General features: G+C 35.0%; 1 protein-coding gene across 1 annotated transcript in view; it reads left to right on the plus strand.

The window, feature by feature from the left end:
* The window catches only part of LOC103605590 (putative uncharacterized protein CXorf30), a gene marked incomplete at its 5' end in the record, with an annotated part of 100,137 nt that overhangs the window by 67,979 nt on the left and 6,336 nt on the right, over positions 1–25,822 (plus strand). Inside the window, one exon of the mRNA XM_008590206.1 lies at positions 7,612–7,773. Coding sequence (XP_008588428.1) covers positions 7,612–7,773 — 162 coding nt within the window. The remainder of the gene's footprint in view (positions 1–7,611; positions 7,774–25,822) is intronic.

Here is a 25,822-nt window from a genome sequence, read left to right on the forward strand (position 1 = left end):
ATACCTCTCAATAACAATACTAGATGTAAATAGATTAAACACATCATTCAAAAGACACAGACAGACTGACTGGATTAAAAAAGCTAGACCCAACTATATGCTGTCTTCAAGAGACTCACCTCACCTGTAAAGATGCACACAGACTAAAAGTGAAAGGATGGAAAAAGATATACCATGCAAATGGAAATCCAAAAGGAGCAAGAGTAGCTATTCTTATACCAGGTAAAATGGACTTTAAATCAAAAAACATAAAAAGAGACAAAGAAGGACACTGTATAATGATAGAAGGTTGTATCCAGCAGGAAGACATAGCAATCATAAATATGTATGCACCCAACACCATAACACACAGATGTATCAAGGAAACACTATTAGACCTTAACAAAGAAATAGACTCCAATATGATAATAGGAGGGGACCTGAATACCCCTCTCTCAGGACTAGAAAGATCGGCAACAAATCAATAGAGAAACCCAGGATTTAAACTACACTTTAGATTAATTGAACCTGGCAGATATCTATAGAACATTTCATACAACAACTACAGAATACACATTCTTCTTATCAGCACATGGAACATTCTCCTGGATAGACAATATTAAGTCACAAATCAAGTCTCAGGAAATTGAAATCATTTCAACTATCTTTTCAGACCACAAAGGATTAAAACTGGAAAGCAATAACAAGCAAAATTCTGGAAACTACTCAAGTGCATGGGAACTGAACAATAGACTCCTGAATGATCTATGGGTCCAATTAGTAATTAAACAGCAAATCAAAAAATTTCTTGAAACTAATAAAAATAAAGACACATCTTAACAAAACTTATGGAATACCAGAAAAGCAAGATTAAGTGGGAAGTTTATTAAAATGAATGCTTACATCAAAATAACAGAGATTTCAAATAAATTACCTAACACTACACCTCAAAGAAGTAGAAAGGAAAGAACAATTCAGTTCCAAAAGTAGTAGATAGAAATAAATAAAGTCAGAGCAGAACTAATTAAAATGGAGACCCAAAAAATGATACAAAAGATCAATGAAAGGAAAAGTTGGTTTTCAGAGAAGATAAATAAAATAGACAAACTATTAGCTTGGTTAATAAAATAAATAAATAAAATGAATACAGGTGACCCCAATAACAAAAATCAGAAATGAAAAAGTAGACATTGCAACTGTTACAACCAAAATAAAAGAGTCATTAGAGACTATTGCAAACAACTATACATCCTCAAATTTGAAAATCTGGAGGAAATGGGTAAACTTCTGGGCACATACATACTACCAAGACTGAACCAAAAAGAAATAGAAAACCTGAACAGACCAGCAGTAAGCAATGAGATTGAAGTAGTAACCAGCAGTCACACAATGAAGGAAAGCCCAGGACAGGATGGCTTTACTGCTAAATTCTACCAAACATTCAAAGAGGAATTAATACCAGTTCTCTTCAAACTATTCCAGGAAACTGAGACAGAGGTCACTCTCACAAACTCCTTCTATAAGGCCAGCACCACCTTGATACCAAAAACAGATAAAGATACAACAAAAAAGAAAACTATTGGCCAATATCTCTGATAAAAATAGATGCAAAAATTTTCAAAAAGTACTAGCAGTCAGAATAAAGTGACACATCAAAAAAATTATACAGCATATTCAAGTGGGATTCATCCCAGGGATGCAAGGATGGTTCAATATATGCAAGTCAATAAATGCAATGCACCACATCAACAAAACCAAGCAAAAAACCATATCATTATCTCAATAGATGCAGGAAAAAAAAGCATTTGACAAAATTCAACATTCCTTCATGATAAAGACTTTCAAATTAGTTGTGAAAGGAATGTATCTCAACACAATAAAAGCTATATATGACAAACCCACCACCAAAATAAAACAGCTTTCATCTTTTCTAAGAACAGGAGCAAGAAAAGGATGCCCACTCTCACCAATCCTATTTAGCATAGCATTGGAAGTTTAGCCAGAGCAATCAGGCAGGAGAAAGAAATAAATGGCATCCCCATTATAAAGGATGAAGTCAAACTGTCCCTAGTTGCAGATGACATGATCCTATATGTGGATAAACCTAAAGTCTACAAAAACCTCTTAGAACTGATTAAGAATTTCAGTAATGTTGCAGGTTACAAAATCAACATACAAAAATAGCATTTTTATTCTCTAGTAATGAACTAACAGAAAAAGAAATCAAGAAAACAAGTCTGTTTACAATAGTCACCAAAAAAATAACATACCTAATAACCAATTTAACCCAGGAGGTGAAAGATCTTTACAACAAGAACTACAGATAACCATTGAAAGAAATTAAAGAGGACACAAAAATATGGAAAGACATTTTATGCTCTTGGATTGGAAGAATTAACATTGTGAAAATGTCCATACTGCCCAAAGTGATCTCCAGATTCACTGGAATCCCCATCAAAATACCAATGACATTCTTCAAAGAAATAGAAAAAAACAATCCTACCATTCATATGGAACAGCAAAAGACTGCAAATAGCCAAAGCAATCTTGAGCACAAAACTGAAGCCTGAAGCATAACACTACCTGACTTCAAATTATACTCCAAAGCCATTGGCCAAAATAGCATGTTATTGGCATAAAAACAGACACTTGACCTTATGGGACAGAATAGAGAACCTAAAAATCAACCCCAAAATCAACCCACATACTTACAGCCACTTAATCTCTGACAAAGACAACAAGAATACACATTAGGGAAAGGACTCCCTCTTCAATAATGGTGCTGAGAAAATTGGGAATCCATATGCAGAAGAATGAAACTATATCTATACCTCTCACCATATACCACAATGAACTCAAAATGTATTAATAACTTAATTATAGGACATAAAACCATAAAACTACTAAAGGAAAACCTGGGGGAAACCCTTCAGGAAGTAGGAAAGGGCAAGGACTTTATGAATAAGACCCCGAAAGCACAAGCAATAAAAGAAAAAGTAAACAAATGGGATTATATCAAACTAAAAAACTGCCACACAGCAAAGGAAACAATCAACAGAGTGAAAACACAACCTACAGAGTGGGAGAAAATATCTGTAAACTATGCATTCAACAAGGGATTAATATCCAGAATATGGAAGTAACTCAAACAACTTAATAGTAAAAAAAAAAGAAAAAAACAAATAATTTATTACAAAGTGGGCAAAGGAGTTGAATAGATATTTCTCAAAAGAAGACATACAAATGGCCAAAAGACACCTGAAAAAATGTTCAACATCACTAATCATTAGGGAAATAAAAATCACAATCACATTGAGATATCATCTCACTCCAGTTAAACTGGCCTTTATTTAAGAATAAAAAAGGCTGGCAAGGATGTGGAGAAAGGGGAACTCTTGTACACTGTTGGTGGAACTATAAAGTAGTATAGTCATTACGGAAAAGAGTATGGAGGTTTCTCAGACAACTACAGATAGAACTACCATATGATCCAGCAATCCCACTTCTGTGTGTACACCCAAAGGAATGGAAGTCATCATGTCAAAGGGATACCTACATTCCCATGTTCTTCACAGCTTTACTTACAATAGCCAAAATAGGGAACAAATCTAAATGTCCATTGATGGACGACTGGTTAAGGAAACTGTGTATATACACAATGGAATACTACTCAGCCATAAAAAAAGAATGAAATTCTGCCATTTGCAGCAACATGGATGAGCTTGGAGAAAATTGGGTTAAGCAAAATAATCCAGACAACAAAGAGAAATACTACATTTCCTCACTCATAAGTGGGTGCTAAGAAGGAAGGAAGGAAGGAAAAAAGAAAGGAAAGAAGGAAGGAAGGAAGGAAAGAAGGAAGGAAGGAAGGAAGGAAGGAAGGAAGGAAGGAAGAAAGAGAAAAGAAAGAAAAGATCACAACAATATGCTAAACTTTCAGAAGGAGAGAACAAATGTATATTAACTAGAGGTGGGGAGAAGGAGCAGAGGATTGGGAAGATATTGGGTAAGAGGCACAAAGAATAATGATGATTTGTAATAATGAATACGCAAATAATATTTATTGGATCCTCACATGTTGTACACAGGTGATGGTATTTAATGCTGTATCCAAAAAATGCATATAACTAAATATGATCAATAAAAAATAAAATAATAAGTTAAATGCCAAACAAAAAACAAAACCAAAAATGTAACAGTTCTATTTTGTGCATATATGTATATATTTACTTACTATCATTTTTTCTTCCGTATGTATTTGGGATGATTCACTGGAGGACACTGTTAAATGACAAAATAAAGCCAATAGCTTTGAATTTTGAAAAACAAGAAAGTAATTATACCATGCTTTACCTAGATAATTAAATTAAGTATTCAATTAATTCTTCTCTTTCTCACAGGCAAGGTAAAATGAACAGCAAAATTCTTATGTTTTGGTAAACAGAAAATATAACATTGTTTCAAAGCAGTGAATGCTAGGTAATTTTTCACATTCATACCTTCACAGACTAGAATGTGGTATTTTACATAATGAAAATAATGGTCAGTATCCTAAATGATTTTCCAAAAATAAAAAAAAATGTAGAAATGTATTTTCTATGGGTCTTGGCCTTTTATTTCAATAAAAACAAAGAGCCTAATATAATAACTTAGGAAATCAATAGTAAATATTTTTATGAATCAGGCCGATCATCTTAATTCAATCCACTTCTAAACATTTTTTTAATAGAGAAATGATAGATATCATTTGTCTTATGGTGTCTTCAGAAATATTAATTAACTCGACTGTTTCCTGGAACTTTTATCTGCTCAAGAGCTGAACAGAATTAAAGCCCAAAATTCTATTTCACACAGTTTGGGACTGACAACCTGAAATAGCAAATATCACATATATACATTGTTATGAATCCCCAGAATTGACCATAGAATGACTCACTGTGTCATCTCTGAAATTGAGTGGTCTTTCCCCCATGGGCCCAATAGGTTGACTCAGTGAATTCCCACTAACTCAAAACATTGACCTGTTGAATGGAATTGTTCTGCTTTGTTCATTTGAACATGTTCATTAATTTATTAAAAAATTATTTAATGTCTACAAAAGAAGCAAAATTCCTGCACTTTTAGAGTATATAGTCCAATATGAAAAGTAGATAACAGAAATAAATGCGAAGGAGGCAAGAAAATTTCAGATTGTTCTCAGAAGGAAATAAACAAGGGGGAATAGAGAGCTAGGAAGGATGTCCATCAGACAGGATGGATAGTTTGGCTTCTATAAAGTGATGTCTGAACAGAGATCTTATAGATGAAAATTGCTGGTAAGAGCATTTGAGGCAGAGGAAGCATCTGTCATGAAGAATGGGTAGCAAGAAGGTCAGTGCTTCCCTCATGCAATGAGCAAAGGAGGAAATAAGATTGAAGAGTTTGGCTGGCATCTGATCACATTGATCTTGATGCTATGAGTTTTTTATGTTAGAAACAATGGGAAACTATTGAAGTATAAATATTCGAGGAGCTGATGTAGGACAACTTGTGTATGTGATTCATAGAATTCTGTCAGTGATGGTTGATAATCTTATGTAATTTAAAGGTTGCACTTTGTGCATATATGTACATATTCACTTACTTCTGCCATTCTTTGTTCCAAATATATTTGGAGTGATTCACTGGAAGAGACAAAGTTAAATAAGAAGAAATTAATAAATAAAATAAAATAATGGCTCTAAATGGTGGAAGTCTTCTCATCCTTGTAAGATAGCAAGAGAAGAAGTAAGAAAATCAGTTCTTGAAATAGTGCTCTTAAAATAGTGGAACAAGATTAATATTGTTTCGTTTAAAAAGATAGGAGAATGTGTGAGAGGTATAGGGTTAAGCTTCCCATTTTAGATGCGTTAGTTTAAAGTGATCTATCAGTCATCACTGGCTAAATTATTCTAAGTAGTATTCCATCATTTCTATGCAACATACCTTATTTTTACAAGCACCTTATTGAAAGAACATTTTTAAAATTTTGCTCCCAGTGTTTCTGATAGTATAAACAATGCAGTAATGAACATCCTTATAACACATCACATCTTGAAATCTTGGAGGCATATCTTCAGGGGAAATTAGTAATAGTAAAATTGCTGGTTTATTATATGTAGCTTTCAAATTTGTTAAGATATCGTCCAATTACTTCCCAAATGGTTGAGTAATTTTACAGTCCTACTTAAAGAGAATTAAGAGTTCCCAGAACTGTTCTTTCTGACAGTTTGGGGTAAGAGGTTTGTGATTTCATTTTTAAATCCTGACCTGTGATATTGCAATCACACCATTAAGTGTTTGATTGACTTTCACCCTAAACAAGGAAACACACAAATAATCATTCCTCAACTCCAGCTACTGCCCTGTCACTCCACTCTTTGCCATAGCCAAATGCTTTGAAAGTCTTTCTCTACTAACTTTCCTCCTTAATTCAACTGCCACTCAATTATATGTTGTTCTGTAAGGTGTGTGTGGTCTTTACTAATTGTGATCTAATTTTTAAAAAGCTTCAATTTAAGTCAATTATATGGGGCTTTGTAGGTGTCCACAGAAAATATAATTTTCTATGTGAAGGAAGAGTTGAAAAGACCTTCTCACAGTGTTTCATTTTGACAGAAAATCCCTAAATGGAATATCTATTACACTAAAACTTGGGTCCATTTGCCAAATTCACCCTTAGGTTGGTTTTTGTTTTTGTTTTTTGGTTTTTCACAATCACAAATTTTTATTTTTTTAATATTGTTTAATTGAAGCATAATTGATTATACATATTTGTATTTGTGACATACAAAGTTGACTATCAATAGTTACGTACAATATGTGATCATCAAAACAAGATAGTTAGATTATTCGTCATTACAATATGTAATCATTCTTTGTGTCTGCTAACCAATTTCTCATTAATCCCCGTTCCTCTCCCTCTCCCCATCCCCCTTTCCATTTCTGGTAACCACAGTTCTGTTCTTTCCTTCTAAAAGTTTAATGTATTATTGTGATCGTTCCTTCTCTCTCTCTCTCTCTCTCTCTCTCTCTCTTTCTTTTTTTATTGTTTATTCATTTACATATTATGATATTGTATTCTGGTTATGGAAAATTTGCAGAATCCATTCTGCATATGTTACTGGTTCTCATAACATAACTAGCAAGTAGATAAGATGCTCTACAAAATAATTACCTCAAAGGGAAAATGATAACAGAAATTTTTATCTAAAAATTATTTTTAAATTGTAATTAGCAGTCATCTACATTTTTTAAGAATTAAATGTCCTAGTGTTTTTGCTGAAACCACATGGCTTATTTACATTTTGACCTTAGAAAGTGATTCGTGGGCCGGCCCGGTGGCACACTCGATAGAGTGCGGCACTTGGGAGCGTGGCGGCGCTCCCGCTGAGGGTTCAGATCCCATATAGAGACCGGTCCACTCACTGGTTGAGCACGGTGCGGGCGCAACACCGAGGGTTGTGATCCCGTTACCGGTCACAAAAAAAGACAAAAAGGAAAAAAAATAAAAAATAAAAATAAATAAATAAAATAAAAGAAAGCGATTCGTTATATGTATTCTCTTTTCTTGATATTCTATAGCATCTTTAAAAATGTTCTTTTATATTGCAGGTCTCATGTTACACTGAAAATAGACTGCATAACATATGGGATCTGGAGGTTTCCCATAACGTTGGTTGCTACTGAGCCTGATGTAGATGATGTCATGGACATTGAAGGAGTTGGTTTATTTAAGGAATCTGTTATTGACTTTAGGCTGACAAGTCAGACAAGGTAATATATCAACCAACAGTATGTAACAGGTTTTGTGAATGTAATTTATCCTAAACTGTGGAATGGAATTTAAGATGGAAAATCCTATAGGTCATCTTTTGCTGGTTCAGCCAGAGCAGTATTGCTTGTATGACTCAAAGCTTTATAGACTTCATAAATTTTTACTCAAAATTGGAAAATAGAGTGTATAAAATGAAGACCATAAAGAGAAGCAAAAGTTAATAATTAGACATTGAAATTAAGGATAATATATCTATTTGGTTTTCAAAGGATGTTTCAAAGTATTTTTTCAAAAATAGATGGTTTGTTTTTCAGTAAATTTTAATGATGTTCTGAAATCAAATGGTTTAAGTATATTTGATTGGGTAACCTACACTGATTTCATTTTCTGTCTTATTTTTCTGCTCAACCATGGCTGTCTTTGTTATACTTGTGATAACATAGACAATATAACAACACTTTTATCTATCTCACATGTAAAATACATATTTTATACTTTTTTAGATATAGCATACATATCATAAAATTCATCCATTCTAAGTATACATTCCAATACTTTTTTTAAATGACAGAGTTTGCAGTCAAAAACACATTACAAATTTAGACTTTCCCATTTCCCCTCCAAATTTTGCTCAAGCCCCTTTGCAGTCAACTCTCATTCCCACCCATCTCAGGCAACCTCTGATTCACTTTTTATCTCTATAGCCTTGCCTTTTCTGGATATTTCATATAAATAAAATCACACGATATGTAGTCTTTTGCATGTGTCTTCTTACGCTGTATTTATCTGAAGTGGTTTTCCAAAAGAAGCACCTCTCAGTCTGTTGGATTCATTTGGTCAATTTTCAGACTGATGAAGCAGTTGTTTTTAACTGTTGTCCAGCCTTGTTGCTTTGGGTGGAGAGGATTTGTTTACCCCACTCAGCCAACTGGAAGAGAATCCTGCACAATATATTTTAAATACACTATAGTTGCATGTAAATGCTACCTGAAATTTTATATTTAACATCTGATGCTAATTATTTATTTTTCATTACAAAATTTGTGTAGGTTATATCTGTTCTTAATAAGGATAAGATTGTACACTCAACACAAGAGCTAAGCTTTGATGAGTGGAAAAAGAAAGCTTTCATGTTACTCAGTAGTACTGAGCCCATTCCCTATTTATGCTGCACAAGACCTGAGAAGTAGGAATACGAAAAAGAAATAATTAACTTATTGGTTTTATTCATTTCCAAGACAGATGACTTAACTTTCTGTCTTTCTTGATGGTTCAGGCTGTTCCCTGTATTTAATATAGAAATGAACTTTACATAGGTCCTGGGTGTGCATGAATGCACACACTTATATACTTAAATTAAGATGAATGATCAACAGTTAAATGTGTAATCTATTGTATTTGGAGCCAGACAATGCAAGGCATTATAGATAGGGTAACCTCAAAATTCATTGTCCAAACTTAGAACTTCTTGAGACTGAAAAAGTAATTGATTAATAATTAAGCTTGGCAACAAGGTAAACTGGGAGAGAGCTGAACTGACCAGCACTTATTGTTCTTACAGGCCATGACAAGGTGTTTGCTGTTTGAGAGAAATGAAAAGTGATTAATTCAGCAAAATGATATATTTGGGGGGAAAAAAAACACCTTAGCTGAAATGCGTAGAAAACAAAAAAGTGTGAGTGAATGGAGGTAGATCAGTTAGTTAGTTGGCTATTGCTGCTATCCAGAGGTTGTTAGGACTGTTTTGGAGAAGCGGAGAGGAGAAGTAAGTAGACAGATTGGAAAAGCTTGACTTTTGGTAAAGTCATTGAACTTAGTGCTGGATTTGGGGATCAGGATGTTCTACCTCATTAGAGATAATTCAAACATAAGTCAAAGGAGTACCTACGGCATAGAAGGAATCAGAAAATTGGGTGGAAGTGGGAATATATGATCTGAAATTTCTCTTACAGTTTGAAAATATGATATTCTGGTGAAAAAAATGTTGGGTTTACAGTTGAGCAAAATTAGAAATAAATTCTTGCTCAACCACTAAATACCTTTGTGACTTTCAGCTATATAGTTTTGTTCTGTGAGCCTCCATTTCCTCATTTTTAAAGTGGAGCGGACAAAATATACCTTATAATGCTGTAAGGACAAGTGATGCCATGTATATAAATTGCTCAGCAGAATGCCAAGAACTTAGCAAATCTTCAATAAATGGTGTTATTATTATTATTATTATTAATATTATTATTATTATTATTATGTATTTTTTCATATCTTTGACCAACATGATCAACTATCTAAAACCTAATTTGGAGAGGCAAAAGTATTTTTATATTACATATCCTATATTTTAATGTCCAGAGAGAACAGTCTGGTTACCTATTTCCCAAATGAGTGTTTCACAGAAGTAAAATCCTTCTTAGTTCTATCAAGCCCGCGAATCAAATTAGCTTTGTGTCCATGAGTCCTCTGAACCTATTTTCAGTGCAATAGCTGAACTCTCTATAGGTCCCATATTAGAACTATTAATTGCTCTTAGCTTCTTTAACATGGGAGAATACTATCCAGTATATTTTGTGCTCTCCTGAAACACTGAATCCAAAGCGCAGCAGCAACAAACCCCTTTTCTATGCTAAATTATATCCTTCATCAATCAGTATCTCGTAGACTGCTCTGTCATGGAGAACATACCATAGAATGTTTAGTTTTGTAAGAAAATGCAGACTGACTTTACCATTTTACATTCCCATCAGCAATTTGTGAATGATCCAGTTTTTGTTCATCCTCACAAGCACTTTTTATTATTATTATCTTTAAATTTTAGCTGTTTTAATAGATGTATAGTGATACCACATTCTGGTTTTGATCAGCATTTCTTAACAGCAATTGTTGTTGGACAACTTTTCATGTGTATCTACTCTTGGGTGAAATATCTACTCATTTATTTTGCCCATTTTATAATTGGATTTTTTTACTTCACCGTTCAGTTTTTAAAGTTCTTTGTATATTCTCTATATTCCAACTTCTTAACAACATTTTTATGGTGCAAGAGTTTTTAATCTTGTTGAAGTCTGGGTTATTATTATTTTTCTTTTATATAGCATGGCTTTTGCTATCATGTTTAAGAACTCTAATACTAAATACCAAAGATTTTCTCCTATGCTATCTTTTAAAAGTATTAAAGATTTACACTTCATACAAAATTGTGGTGTATGTTGCATGGTTTAGGTCAAGGTTCATTATTTTCCCTGTGGTGGTCCAGCAACATTTGTTGAAAACACTATCCATCTTTCATTCAATTGATTTTGAGACTTTGTCAAAAATCAAGTGGATATATTTGTGTTTGTCTACTTTTGGGTTTTCTATTCTGTTCTGTTTATTCTCTGCCAATACCACACTCAGGTTGCATGCTTCCTTTCATTTTATTATTCCTTTTCAAAATTTTTTTGCTATTCTAGTTCTATTACCTTTCCATATAAATTTTAAAATAAGTTGTCTAAGTCTACAAAAAAAACTTCTTTTATTTTGAAAAGAGTGTATTGAAATCATAGATCAAACTGCTGATATTTGACATCTTTACTATACTACTTATTATACTACATACTTTGCTGTAGTTACTATACCATACCATATATGATATGTCTCTTCACTCATTTAGACATTATTTGATTTTTTTTCAGTGTTTTGTAATTTTCAACTTATAGATCCCATGTAAGTTTTCATACATTTGCACATCACTCCAATCTCTGCCTCCATCATCATATGGCGTTTTCCCTGTGTGTCTCTGTCTGTGTCTCTTCTCTTCTTATAAAGACACCAGTCGTGTTACATTAGGGCCTATTCTAACTCAGAATGACTTCATCTTGTTTACACTTGCAATGACCCTATTTTTGAATAAGGTCATATTCACAGGTACCAGGGCTAGAACTTCAACATATATTTTGAGGAACATAATTCCTGATTTTCTTATTTCTAATTTTCTGAGAGTCTTTATCAAGATTGTGTATTAAATTTTGTCAAGTGCTTCTTCTGTGTGTGTGTTGATAATATCAAGCTATTTTTCTTCTGTAGCTTCTTGCTATTGTAGATTATATTGAATGAATTTCAAATATTGAACTGGATTTTCACTCCTGCAATGAACTCCACTTGTTCTTGATATTATATTTTCTTTTACACATCGTTGCACTAGGTTTGCTATAATTTGGTCACTATTTTTGTGTCTAAGTTCATGAAAAATAATGACTTATAGTTTTCTGTTTGAATTTTTTAATTAATTTGTTATCATTAGTATTATTATTGCAGTCTCTATGTCTGGTTTTGCTATCTAGGTAATGCTGTCCTCAAAAAAATGAGTGAGGAAATGTTTCCTCCTCTTCTGTTTTGTATTTATAATTGCTTATAATTCTCCTTCGAATGTTTGGTAGAAGTATCCAGTGAAATCATCTGGGCTTGAAGATTTCTTTTTCAGAAGCTGTTTTAAAATTTTGGATTTAGGGGCCGGCCCGGTGGCACACTGCTATAGTGCGCCGCTTGGGAAGCGCGGCGGCGCTCCCGCTGAGGGTTCGGATCCCACATTCAGACCGGGCGCTCACTGGCTGAGCGAGGTGCGGGAGCAACACCGAGGGTTGCGATCCCGTTGCCAGTCCCATACAGACCGGTTCCCGCTCACTGGCTGAGCGAGGCGCGGGAGCGGCGCCGAGGGTTGTGATCCCGTTGCCGGTCCCAGCCCGGTGCGGGGGCGACAATGAGGGTTGTGATCCGTTGCCGGACACGGAAAAAGACAAAAAGGAAAAAAAAAAATTTTTGGATTTAATTACTTTATTATTTATATGCCTACATGGGTTATTTTTTTATATTTGGTGTGTTTTGGTAGTTCGTGCTTTTCAATTAATTGCTTCATTTTTCTAATTTGTCAAATTTATGTGTTTAGAGTCGTTGATAACATTTCCCTATTTTACTGTTTATATCTGCAGAGTCTGTGTTATATCCCTATCTCATCTCTGAAACTGGTCATTTTTACACTTCTCACTATATAATGGAGATGAAAAAAGGATTACTCAAAGCAACATGAATGCAATGAGAGGACTGAAGGGACTGCAATTCAGTAACTCCTCTGTTAGAAGGGGAAACTGAGTACAGCCCTAATTCAAAGTTAGCTTTTGTTTACATTGTAAAGACAAGGAAGTTTCACAAGAAAAATCAGTTGATTCAATCATTTCAAAAGGACACAAAAACATGGGCAATGTGACAAATGTTATCCATAGCTAGGTATAGCTTAAACAATAGAACATAGTAACATCATTAAAACTAACACTGTGATATTCCAAAGTATAATTAGTGAAATGTTAAGCTAGTTACACTATGATCATTATCTTTACCTTAAGATATAACTATTTTTGGGCCGGCCCGGTGGTGCACTGGAGAGTGCGCTGCTTGGGAGCGCGGCGGCACTCCCGCCAAGGGTTCGGATCCCATGTGGAGACCGCTTCCCGCTCACTGGCTGAGCGTGGTGCGGGCGCAACACTGAGGGTTGTGATCCCGTTGCCGGTCCCCGGTACGGGCGCGACACCGAGAGTTGCGATCCCGTTACCGGTCAGTAAAAAAGACAAAAAGGAAAAAAAAAGATATAACTATTTTTATAATAGCTAAAACAATCATTATATTCCTATGATTCTATCTATCTGTGATTGTATCTTAAGTTTCCATTAACAAAATTTTTCCCTTCAGCAAACATTTCTCACAGATTTTGCTACAGCAATTCTTTCAAATCTCTTAACAAGATCGGCATGTCCACCACAGCCAACTCTAAAATCATTAAAGTATACAATCCAGTACCTCAACAGTGATTAGAGTTGATTAGATGGATCGTTGCCTGCTAGCTGTGGGCTTTTGCCCCATATATGTGTTACCTAAAAACCCTATACTAAAAATCAACTGAGAATCAACATATATTGATTAGAATTGATTAGATAGGCTTTTTGCCCTGCTAGCTGTGGGCTTTTGTCCATTAAGTTTTTTAGCTAACGAACTCTTTCTAAAAATCAAATGAGAATCAAGATTTTTAAACCTCTACATGTCATGTACATCTTCTTTCATTTATCATTTCCAGTCATGTTAGAGGTTTGTCAGTTTTATTGTGCTTTTTTAAACAACTCACTTTTTGTTTCACTGATTTTCTCTATTGTTTTTTCTATTTTGGTTTTAATTGAATTCTGCCATTAGTACTGTTTTCTTTCTTTTATTTGCTGTAGATTTATTTTGATCTTAATTTCCTAATTTTTTGAAGTGGGAGTATAAATTATTGATTTCAGGCCTTTCCTTTTTTCTATTATTAATATTTATTGTTATAAAAATCTGTCTAGGTACTGCTTTAACTGCATTCCAATAATTTAATATGCTGTATTATCATACTCATTCACTTTTAAATGTATTTTCTATTTCCATTGAAACCATCCCTATGATGCGTGGGTTACTTGGAAGAGTAACTTATGTGTTTGAAGTTTTCTGTTGTCTTTCTCTTAAAGATTTTTAGTTTGACTCCATTGTGATCAGAAAATATACTCTGCATAAATTTAATCATCTGTGTTTCTAAGAAACTTGTTTGGGCATGGAGTTTATGAATAAAAATATAAATCAACAATATAGAAGAGGATGGGGTGTTCTACAAGTACATATCTATTAGAGCCTATTAATTGATGGTATTGTTCTGTTCTTTTGCTAACTTTGCTGATTTTCTGTTCAGTAGTCCTATCAATTGATGAGAGAGGGGTGTTGATATCTCTGCATATAGTTGTGAATTTACCTATTTATTTTTTCAATTCTGCTTTGCTGCATGTATTTTCAAAGCTCTGATTTTTTGGTGCATGAGATTTCTGTGTCTTTTGGGTAGATTTGCTCTTTTATTATTATAGAATGTCTCTTTTTCCCTTGCAAATGTATTTGCTCCGATGTCTAGTTCATGTGATAATAATATATTTTTATTGGAACTTATTGATTATACATATTTATGGGAACAGTATTATGTTTCAATACATATATAAAATGTGTGATGATCAAGTCAGAGTAGTTAGCATAGTCATCATTGCAAAACTTAATCATTTCTTTGTGATGTGAACATTTGATCTTCTCTCTTCTAGCCATTTGATAACATGCAGTAAATCATTGTTAATTATAGATGCCTAACTCAACTGTACAACAATAGAACTTATTTTTTCCAATCTAGCTGTAGTTTAGTGTCCATTAACCAACCTCTCACCTTCCACTTGCCCCCTCCCCTTTCCCACCTCTATTAACCACAGTTCTACTCTCTCTTTCTAAAAGTTCAACTAATTGTTATTATTATTCTTTATTTTTGTTTTTTTTAGCTCCCACATATGAGTAAAAACATGTGGCATTTCTCTTTCTTTGCCTGGCTTATTTCACGTAACATAGTTTTCTCCAAGCTCATCCAGGCTGCTGTGAATGGCAGAATTTCATTCGTTTTTTATGGCTGATAGCCACTCCTGCTTTTTGAAAAATAAATATTTGCACAGTATAATGATTTTTCATCCTTTTGCTTTCAATATTCCTATGTCATTAAATGAAGTGTACTTCTTATAGACAGCATATGGTTTGATCCTTTTTTAAATCCACTTTGCCAATCTCTTAATATCTATTTGTGTCTATTTACATCACTTAAGTTAAAAGTAATTATTGAGGGCCGAGCCCATGGCACACTTGGGAGAGTGCGGCGCTGGGAGCGCAGCAGCGCTCCCGCCTTGGGTTCGGATCCTGTATAAGAATGACCGGTGCGCTCACAGCACTCACTGGCTGAGCGCGGTGCAGCCAGTCTCAAAAAGAACAACAACAACAAAAAAGTAATTTTTGAAGTATTAAGGTTTATTTCTGACATTTTATTTCTCATTTTCTGTTTGTTTATTTTGTTTCTAATTCTTATTTCCCTTTTCTTGCCTTACTACTGTTCACCTGAAGAATTTTTATAATCCATTGCTATTTATCTTTTGTTTTTTATCATTGTATAGTTTGTTTTATTAGTCGTTGCTATTAGTATTACAATATTCATAAACCAAAAAAATCACAGTCTACTGCTATAAACATTTTGCTGCCTCAAGAGGAATGTAGAAACCTCATTTCCATTTATGTTCCTTTACCCTCACAAATTTTTAATGTAAATGTCTTAAGTATTTCCTCTGTATACATTGAGCACCATCTGAAGATGTTACCATTTTTGCTTCTTTTTTCAAGTATATTTTTGAAAACTCATGAGAATAGTCCATTATACTTATTTCCATTTTTTACCCATTCCATTGATTTTCTTTTCTTCTGAAGTCCCAGCCTCTTTCTATTTTCATTTATTTTTTGTTAGAAGAACATTCTTTAGCTATTCTTTAAGGTTAGCTCTGCTGGTGACACATTCTCTTAGCTTTATTTATTTTGAGATCTTTATTTTGGCTTCATTAATGAAGAATAGTTTTGCTTAGTATACAATTCATGGTTCAGAGTTCTATTCTTTCAGCACTTGAAAAATATTGTGTCATTTCCTCTGGCTTCCATGGTTTCGAGGAGAAATTTACTGTCATTAGAATTGCTATTCCCCTTAAGCAACATTTTATTTCTCTCTAGTCTCTTTCAAGATATTTTCTTTCATTTTATTTTTCAGAAGTTTGATTATGATGTGTCATACTATGTAATAGGTGTAATGTCTGTTCTCATCATTATTAAGCTGAATTCAATGAGGGCAGGGACTAGGACTCATTCAGTACCAAACATAGCAGATGATTAATAAGTACGCTCTAAAAGAGTGAAATCTCCAAATATTTTGGTTTTCATGGTAAAGAAATGAGTCAGCAATATATTAAGTAAGCATTGGATATTAATTTGCCTCTAAGTACATTTAGAGACAAAACACAAGCTAGGTGTATTTATTAGGTTTCTGGGGAACACTGGTAAATATAATTATTTGGTATTTCTATTCAGAGATCTTGTGAAACTCTTAAAAACATTTTTAAAGATCAGTCATTTTTTTTAAATGATGTGGAAATTTGCATTCTTATATTATTGCAAAAAACCATTACACATTTAAAGTCTTTTCAAAGTAAATTGTTTGTTGTAATCAACAGAAATTTATGTTAGGTGAAAAAGCTCCAAATAAACATAGCTATGTTCTTGATTAGAGCTCTGCTCTTATGTTGATTTATTAAACATTCTTTTCTCATTGGCCTGTATAGTCTTCCCAGTTTGGTTAGGTTTAATATATTCCCTTTGCAATCAGGAGTGAAAAAAATGAATTTCTACTTATTTAGTAGGCAGTATATTTTAATATCTTAATTGTTTACTCTGAGAAAGCTGTCTCTTAGGAAGAAAACAAATTTTCCTTCATTTAGTTCTGCATATATATCTTGCCTGCACAACACTTGAGCTTTGCCCATAGTCCTTGCTACTAAGGGTCTATTTTAAATATTTTACAACAAAAATTTAACATATAGGTGAAAAATAACTAAAGAGATGCAATATAGTTTCCATCAAAAACATGAGAATATGACCTTATTTCATAACCTGTATGGCACTTTAATGAGTAAAATTATCCTTACTCTTTCTTGGTTGTAGAAAATAAATAATCTATAGAGTTCATAGTAATTGAGCTATTATAATGTGTCCTTGTTAAAATAATCACTCTGTAATATTATCCTGCATTTAATTTACTAAAATTATAAGAACTAAATCATTGAATTGAAAATAACATAAGTTCCATCGTTCATTGCCTCACGATTTCTCTTGACAGATGCAATTAAATAATTCAATCATCAGTTATAAGAGATTACAATCAAAAGAAAAGTCTCAAAATTTTAGATGACACTCACATAGGGAAAATCTCAATAAAAATCTATAATAAAATGTTAAGTTTTCTGGAAAAATATCACTATAATTATTTCTGTCTAAATTGAAAAAAAATATTTTCATTAGTCTATGTTGTCTCTAAATCAAATTGGAAACTCTGCTTGCATTTATTTAATTGGAGACATAGATCTAGGTCAATGTTTACTGTCAGAAAGAGGGAAGAACAGGGGCATGTTTTTACTGGACATCCACTTTTATTTAGATGCCCACATGATTTGTTGTTCCAATGTTTTGAGTAACATCATCCTAATATCAGTAGACTCTGACTTTAATAATACTAATGTTAATATTTTACAGGTATGCTGGATATACTATTTCTTATTTCCTATGATAAAAGGACAAGATTGAATATATGTCTTAGTCTTCTCAGAGTAGGAAATGAGTAGCTCAGTTCTTGCTCTTTGATTCTCCTTGGACCGTACATTTATATTTACACTAGGCCATTTGAGAAATATAAGTCAATTTCCTGAAACCGTCATTGAACTTATTTTTATATTTTCATTGGGTATCTTGATTTTTAAAATGTCTTTCAGGTAACTTTTTTGAGAGTACTACCAGAAGATGTATGACATATGGCTCAGACTCTAACACAAGAAGGTCTTCTTCCTTAGCCCCGGTATTTTTTAAAAAGTGGGGAAAAAAGCAAATAGGCAATATATATTTATGGCAGAAGCAAAAGGGAACCAACCATTCTGCTTCATTTATAATCAAATCACACTGAGTTCATTTTTAATTAACATTACATGACTAATATTCTCTCAGATGTTTTGTTTAAAATTAAATGTAGCTCATATCATTTATTTGTTTATTTATTTATTATTTTAATTGAAAAATAATTAATTATACATCTGCATGGGGTACAGAATTGACTATCAGGATTTGTGTACAATTTTTGATTATCAAATCAGTATTATTGGTATATTCATCATTACAAAATGTGACTGTTCTTTGTTTCCATTACTCAATTTCTCCTTAATCCTTTCCCCCTCCTCCTTTCCGACTTCTAGTAACCATAGTTCTATTCTCTCCTTATGAAAGTTCAATGTACTACAGTAACTGTTCCTTCTTTCTGTCTTTCTTTTCCTTCCTTCCTTCCTTCCTTCCTTTATTTTTTTGCTCCCACTTGTAAGAGAAGAAATGCAGTATTTCTTTCTGTGTCTGGCTTATTTCACTTAACATAATTTTCTCCAAGCTCATCCATGTTGCTGAGCATGGCAGAATTTTATTCTTATTTATGCAAGAGTAGTATCCCATTGTGTATATATACATTTTTCTTATCCAATTGTCCATCGATTGACATTTAGGTTGGTTCCATATCTTGGCTATTGTAAATACAGCTGGGATGAACATAGGAGTGCAGGGGTCCCTTCAACAAGCTAATACCTTTTATCATTATGTACTTCTACAAACATTAAATTCAAGGAGAATCTCCAAAGAAATGTGAAATCGACCTACTTCATTTGATTTCAATAAACATTTTCTTAGTAAATGAATGCATTTATCAGAAATTATTGGATATATAGTTCTGCATTACAAATGCATTCAAAATATGAAAAAAATGGACTCATGTCTTAAACTCTGATGGCCCTCTTATACTGAATGAACTACTCAGAATTACTGAAAAATCCAAAATTCCTAATAGAATATTTTCTAAAGTATAGATTTCAATTTTTTTCAGTTTTAGTTCTGAGATTATAATAATGTATCCTCTATAATATCGATACTTGAGGGTTTTGTTTGTTTAATTTTTAATATTCAACAGCATGTACAATTATTCTCAATAAGTACATTTACAGTGCAAATGTGGGGTACCTGTTTGGGGTACATGTGCAGATTTGGTACACCTTAATGACTTAGGGTCTCTCATATAGTTGCAGTCACATATTGGCCATGTCCACAGTCATCTGAAGGCTTGACTGAGCTAGATGACCAAAATGGCTTACTCTTATTATTACTGGCAGCTTATGTTGGGTATTGGCGGATAGCATAGCTGATTCTATCCACAATAGTGCCTCTGTGTAGTATCTCTATAACTAGTGTCCAAGCTAGTTGCATTTTGTATGTGGTGAAGGATTTCCCACAGAGTTTGCATTCCAAGAGAACCAGGTGGAAGATGCATGGCATTTTCTGCCCTAGACCTACAAGTTCCACATCATCACTTGAGTCACATTCTATTGGTTACAAGAGAGTCACTATGTTAGCCTGGATTTAAGAAAGTGAATGCAGGCCCCACCTTTTTTTTTTTTTTTTCTTTTTGTCTTTTTTACTGACCGGTAATGGGATCACAACCCTCGGTGTTGCACCCGCACCACACTCAGCCAGTGAGCAGGAACCGGTCTCCACATGGGATCCGAACCCTCGGCGGGAGCGCCACCATGCTCCCAAGCAGTGCACTCTCCAGTGCGCCACCGGGCCGGCCCAGGCCCCACCTTTGATGGGAAATATGTTAAAGAATGTGCAGGCATGCCACAGTGGAGTATGCTTACTTGAGTATTTTAAGTTTCCTCTGCATTAATAAACTTTCTCCAGATTCCTTCTGGATATTGTCACCAGCTGGAACTCTGAGAGGCAAGGCTCAGATCATTCTAGGTAACGTAATCAAGCTACAGAAGGAGTTGTATTCGTCCATTTTCTGTAGCTGATAACAGAATACCTGAAATTGGGTAATTTATAAAGAAATATAATTTATTTCTTACAGTTTGGGAGGCTGGGAAGTCCAAAGTCCAGAAGGCATATCTGGTGAGGACCTTCTTCCTGTGGACTCTACATAGAATCCCTTGGCAATGTAGGTTATCACATGGTGAGAATGGCAAGAGCTTTTTAACATGCTCGCTTTCTCTCCTTAGAAAGCCACAAGTGGGCCAGCCCGGTGGCGCACTGGATCCCATGTGGAGACCAGTTCCCGATCACTGGCTGAGTGCGGTGCGGGCGCAACACCAAGGGTTGCGATCCCATTGCCAGTCAGTAAAAAAGACAAAAAAAAAAAGCCACAAGTGCCACTCCTGTGATAACCCACTATAACATTAACCTATTAATCCATTCATGTGGGAATAGTCCTCGAGATCCAATCACCTCTTAAAGGTCCCACATTTCAACAATGCCACATTGGGAATAAAGTTTCAATGAGTTCTGCAGAGACATTCAATCCACAGCAGGAGGTAAATTTACTTTCTCTTCATGGGTCAATTTTCAACGGCAGTTGAAACTACTTGTTGCCTTATGTAAAATATGTTTTTAATTTATTTTAAATTACCCAATTATGTAAATAAGCTACTGAATATATTCAGGTTACTTTCCAACCCTGAGAAGGCTATACCCATGTGGATATTAGAAATCTCAAGTCATTCTGAAGATCTAGAAAACTATTGGGGAGTATATGAGAAAGAAATAAAGTAGGATAGAAAAAACAAGCCAACCTAGTCATATTCAGAATTCCACCACTTCCCCATGATCCCATTCAATATGGGATCCTTTTTCTTCTGATGTTAGGAGTAAAATAAATTCTGATGAAGAGTGACCCCAGAAAGAGAAATATCACATGTTCTCACTTATTTGTGGGAGCTAAAAATAAATAAATAAATAAATACACAAATAAACTGGGGGGGGGGGAGACACAACAATTACAAATCCTTGAAGTTGATACAACAAGTGAACAGATAAGAGGTTGTTGGAAGGGAGTGGGGAGAGGCAAGAGGGAGGGAGGTTATGGTAATGGGCCACAATAATCAACCAAATTGTATATTGACAAAATTAAATTAAATTAAAAGAAAAGAGTGACTTCATACTGTGATGACTACAAATTTTTCTTGTTTGCTGGAGATGCAGGGAGAGGAAAGGAGGAGAAAAAATTTGGTTGTGGCTGCTCTGTCTCTTAAATATGTAAAACACCAGTGTCCCTAGTAAAGGAGGAGAGAGAAGGGGCTTAAGAAGGTTGTTTTAAGGAAAACATTTCACTTTATATGATTTTAATGTTTAAGAGGACCAAAGTGTGTCAAGGGATCGTTTTAAGCATAATGATGCAAGGCTGAAAAGTGTACTGAAGAAGTAGAATGAAAACATGACAAAGCTCAAAGTATCAAAGCAACTTGCCTATTTTTTTAATTTTAAAACATATTTTGGGACAGCCCGGTGGCACACTCGGTAGAGTGCGGCGCTTCAGAGCGTGGCGGCGCTCCCACCGAGGGTTTGGATCCCATATAGAGACCGGTCCGCTCACTGGTTGAGCGCAGTGTGGGTGCGACCCCGAGGGTTGCAGTCCCGTTACCGGTCACGAAAAAAGACAAAAAGGAAAAAAAAAACATATTTTATTTGCATATAAGCGATTAGCAATAAGTAAAACTTTTGGAAATTTGATTTCCTCATTTTTTTCTGAAAGTCCTATTTTTTACTTATGTCTGCCATTTCTGGTAACATTAAAAAAATTTCTCTGTAAAGTGAATGAACATTATGAATCACACAAAGGCCTATGATGTAAATTTTAGGAAATGAGAGTGCATCAACTCTTGGCCACTATCACTAATTGCAGCTCAGTTCTGGTAGAGTATAGTAATTAGAAACAAACGATTTCCTAGTACTATAAGCTAACCGTTTTTTGAGATTGTCAATTTGGGTCATGCTACATAGAAATTTTTATGATATAACGTGAACATCTACTGTGGATGAGGATTTTGATTAAAAAAACTGATAGGGCTTGTGTAGGTGTGTGTATAGACACATACATTGTTATATATATGAGTATATTTTTAAATACACACATACTAGGAAGTCTTTAGTGAATCATGATGCTCATATTGTTTAAGCCATCTCTAATTTATCAGCTATCTTACACCACAGTTCGTTCTTCATTTATTGTTAACAATAACAATAAATTAAGCTAAATAAATTAAACATAAAGCTACTGTCCTTTAAAAAATGATGACAAATAAAGAAAAAGTGAAGAAATTGTCAGTGGTTTTCTCAAGGACTTTTCACTGACTGAAATAAATAGCTTTCAAATGCTCCAGATGGAGAATTAAAAGTATTAAAATCTCTAGAAAAGCTCTAAAATGTAAAGGCGATTCTTCCCTTTCAAAGATCTTATATCTCTCCTCTATGCATTAGCATAATTTCTCTAGGGCTAATCAGTATTTATCTGAGCAACTATTTTAATTTTCAGAATACCTTAGAGGACAGCTGCCAAATTGTTGTCACAAACATATGGAAAGGGATATTTCCCCAGATATAGTTATCTGTTATGTTTAGTGATGTTGTTTTCAAGAAAAAAGACTGAAAATATTTTTTTTCAGTAAGGATCAGAGCTCTGTCAATTGTGGGACAATATGAGCCCACTTATGTAATTATTCATGATCACCACAGTTCCTTGTTCCTTTGTCCGCCATACCTAAAAACAACATAATAATAACAATAGTAAATGTTTGTTGCAAGCCTATTAAGCATTTAACATATATAGAATTATTAATTTTTATTATACTACAAAGTAGATATCAGTGTCTTCAATTTATGTAAACACACACACACACACATACACATGCGCATGTGTTTATGCAATCACGGGGAAGCGTGAAGTGAGTTATGAGACTTGGCAGTGATTAGTGGGCATGGTGTCTATTTAGGTAAGATGCCCCAGCTTCCGTCTCCCCTCCTTCAGATCCTATCCCAACAGAGAAACTCCCGTTCACATCCGTATCCCAGTTTAGAGTCCTATGAACCTCAGATTTAGGCCACTCTGAACTGCGGTATGCTAACAAACATGGCAGACTTGCACAGATAAATTTTGAATAGCAACAGCCCTGAAAAATCTACTAAACATTCCTGTACCTCGATTGATTGATTGATTGATTAGTGGCTGGCCGGTACAGGGATCGATCCCTGGACCTTGGTGTTATCAGCACCACACTCTAACCAACTAAACTAACCAGCTAGCCCTCCTGTATCTTTAGAGAGTTATATCAGCATTAGCTTTGGCAGTTGTAGGCAGAATAAGTATCTTCCTGTATAATTTAAGGAATGTCAAATACAGGAAGAAATCATTTCTGTAAATATCTGTCATCATTGGGGTGTGGAAGTCTCTTATCAGAGCTCTATCCTTTTGTATTGAGGTTGTCATCTGTACAGCGTACTTCACTATCCCCACCTCCAAGTCCCTCCCCAGCAGCACACACATACACCCTTAGCATTGAAACAGAGAGGCTCTGCTTTCATCTGGTTTCTTTGTTTACACTTCTAAGTAACTTGCTTGAACAAAGGAATCCATGGATAAAAATATAAATCAATAAAACAGAACTCTTGCAAACAACTCGATGAAAAAAAGAGAACCTTCTGAAAGCCACATCAACCTCCATTAAAAAGAGAGTGACTGTTGGGAATATGTAACATAATCTTGGTGTAGATGTGTATAGAGTTTTACGAGTTCAAATAGGTCACATAGTTGAGTTTGTGCCAACAAAGATTGGAAAAATGGGCTTTAAAATCAGATCCAGTGGTTCTCAACCAGGGGCAATAACACCCCCTTGGGGTATTTGAAAATGCATGGGGGAGTGTTAATTGTGTGCTATTGACATTTAAAGCTTCATGGAAGTGATACCAAACCTCCTGCCTTCCTCAGGAATCCACAGACCACCATTCCTGGTATTTGAGCAGGTATTGCCTCACTAAAGCCACTCCACATCATTCATTGTCCAACTCTCCCACATGCCAGCATTGAAAGTCATGCCATCAGAGTGTCTCTCCCTTACTTTTTTCTTCACACACCAGGAAAGCTGTAGATGAAGGTGTCTCTCTTGGCACTGAGTCTGGCTCATGGGTGAACTTGCAGTGGTGGTGGTACCACTGTCTGATGCATAGTGCCTGTGGACTGTCTTAAGAGATGGGTCTCAGGCATGGCAATACATGGAAGGACCATGGCTCAAAGTCTGGAGCAGCAGTGTCAACAAGTCTGGGGCACAGGTGCCCCTGTGCTAGCATTGGTAAAAGTATGCAAGGCACAGCTGCTTGTAGAGCAGTTGCAGGGAGCTACAGTGCCTCTGGGGTCTGGAGCATGAGTGTTCACATTGCAGCAGTGGCTCTAGTATCCTATGTGCAGGTGTTCATGAAGGTGCCATGGACCCAGGATCTGGGTCACAGTCACGCACAGAGTGTCAGCTGCTCCAGGGTCTAGAGTTCAGACATACATTGCTTCAGCAATGGCTTCAGCGTCAGTGATACAAGTACTTCCAGACTGGCAGCAGAGTTGGAGTCTGGAGCATGGGCATGCATAAGCAACAGCAGCTCTGGGGTAGAGGGTGAGCACAGGGTTGGCATGGAGGTGACCCCTGTCCCAGAGCTTTACTACAGTGGTTCCTTCTTGGGAAGTTGGGTGCTGCAGCATCTACCTCTCCAGGGGATCTTTGGTGGCAATGGATGCTAGTTAACACAGTGGCAAAACTGCCAGTGTCCTCTGCAAAGCAGGTCACTGGAGTTGGCACTGACAAATGCTAAGGGGACCTTCACTGTGAAAGCCCCAGGGGAGTTACAGCTGCCACAGGGGCTGTAAAGATTCTCAGCAGCAAATGCCTCTGGGGAGGACAGTAGTACCCAATGCACGTGTAATATAATCCCTTACCCTTCTTCTTTGTCCCTAGCCATCTTTAGACCTCTCATGTATGTCAATCTTCCTCCCCAGAAGTCCTTTCTGTGAAGTTATTCTCCATTTTTGCTCCATTATGTTGCTGTGTATTCTTAGCTTGATACTGTCACATGGATCCTGTAGACTTTCTTCACTTTTTAATTCGTTTTTAAAAAAATATTTGTTTGTTTGTTTGTTTGTTTGTTTACTTTGCTCCTGTTTAAACACATCTGCTGTTCAATCCTTCCAGTAAAATTTTCAGTTCAGTTATTGAATTGTCCATCTCCAAAATTTCTGTCTGGTTATTTTTATATTTTCTGGTTTTTTATTGAGATTCTAATTTTGTTTATACATCATTTTCTTGAGCTCATTGAATATCTTTACCTTAATTATTTTGAATTACTTGTTGAGTAGTTCATATACTTCCATTTCTTTAGTGTCAGATGCTCGAAATTCATTTTGTTTCTCTGATTGGGTGATTTTTTTCCTGCTTGTTTATGTTCCTTGTAACTGTGTTGGTATGAGCACATTTTTAAAAAAGAAGAAAAAAAGATGCCTCT

Source organism: Galeopterus variegatus, unplaced genomic scaffold (assembly GCF_000696425.1).
Source record: "Galeopterus variegatus unplaced genomic scaffold, G_variegatus-3.0.2 Scaffold5927, whole genome shotgun sequence".
In the NCBI taxonomy this organism is placed as follows: Eukaryota; Metazoa; Chordata; class Mammalia; order Dermoptera; family Cynocephalidae; genus Galeopterus; species Galeopterus variegatus.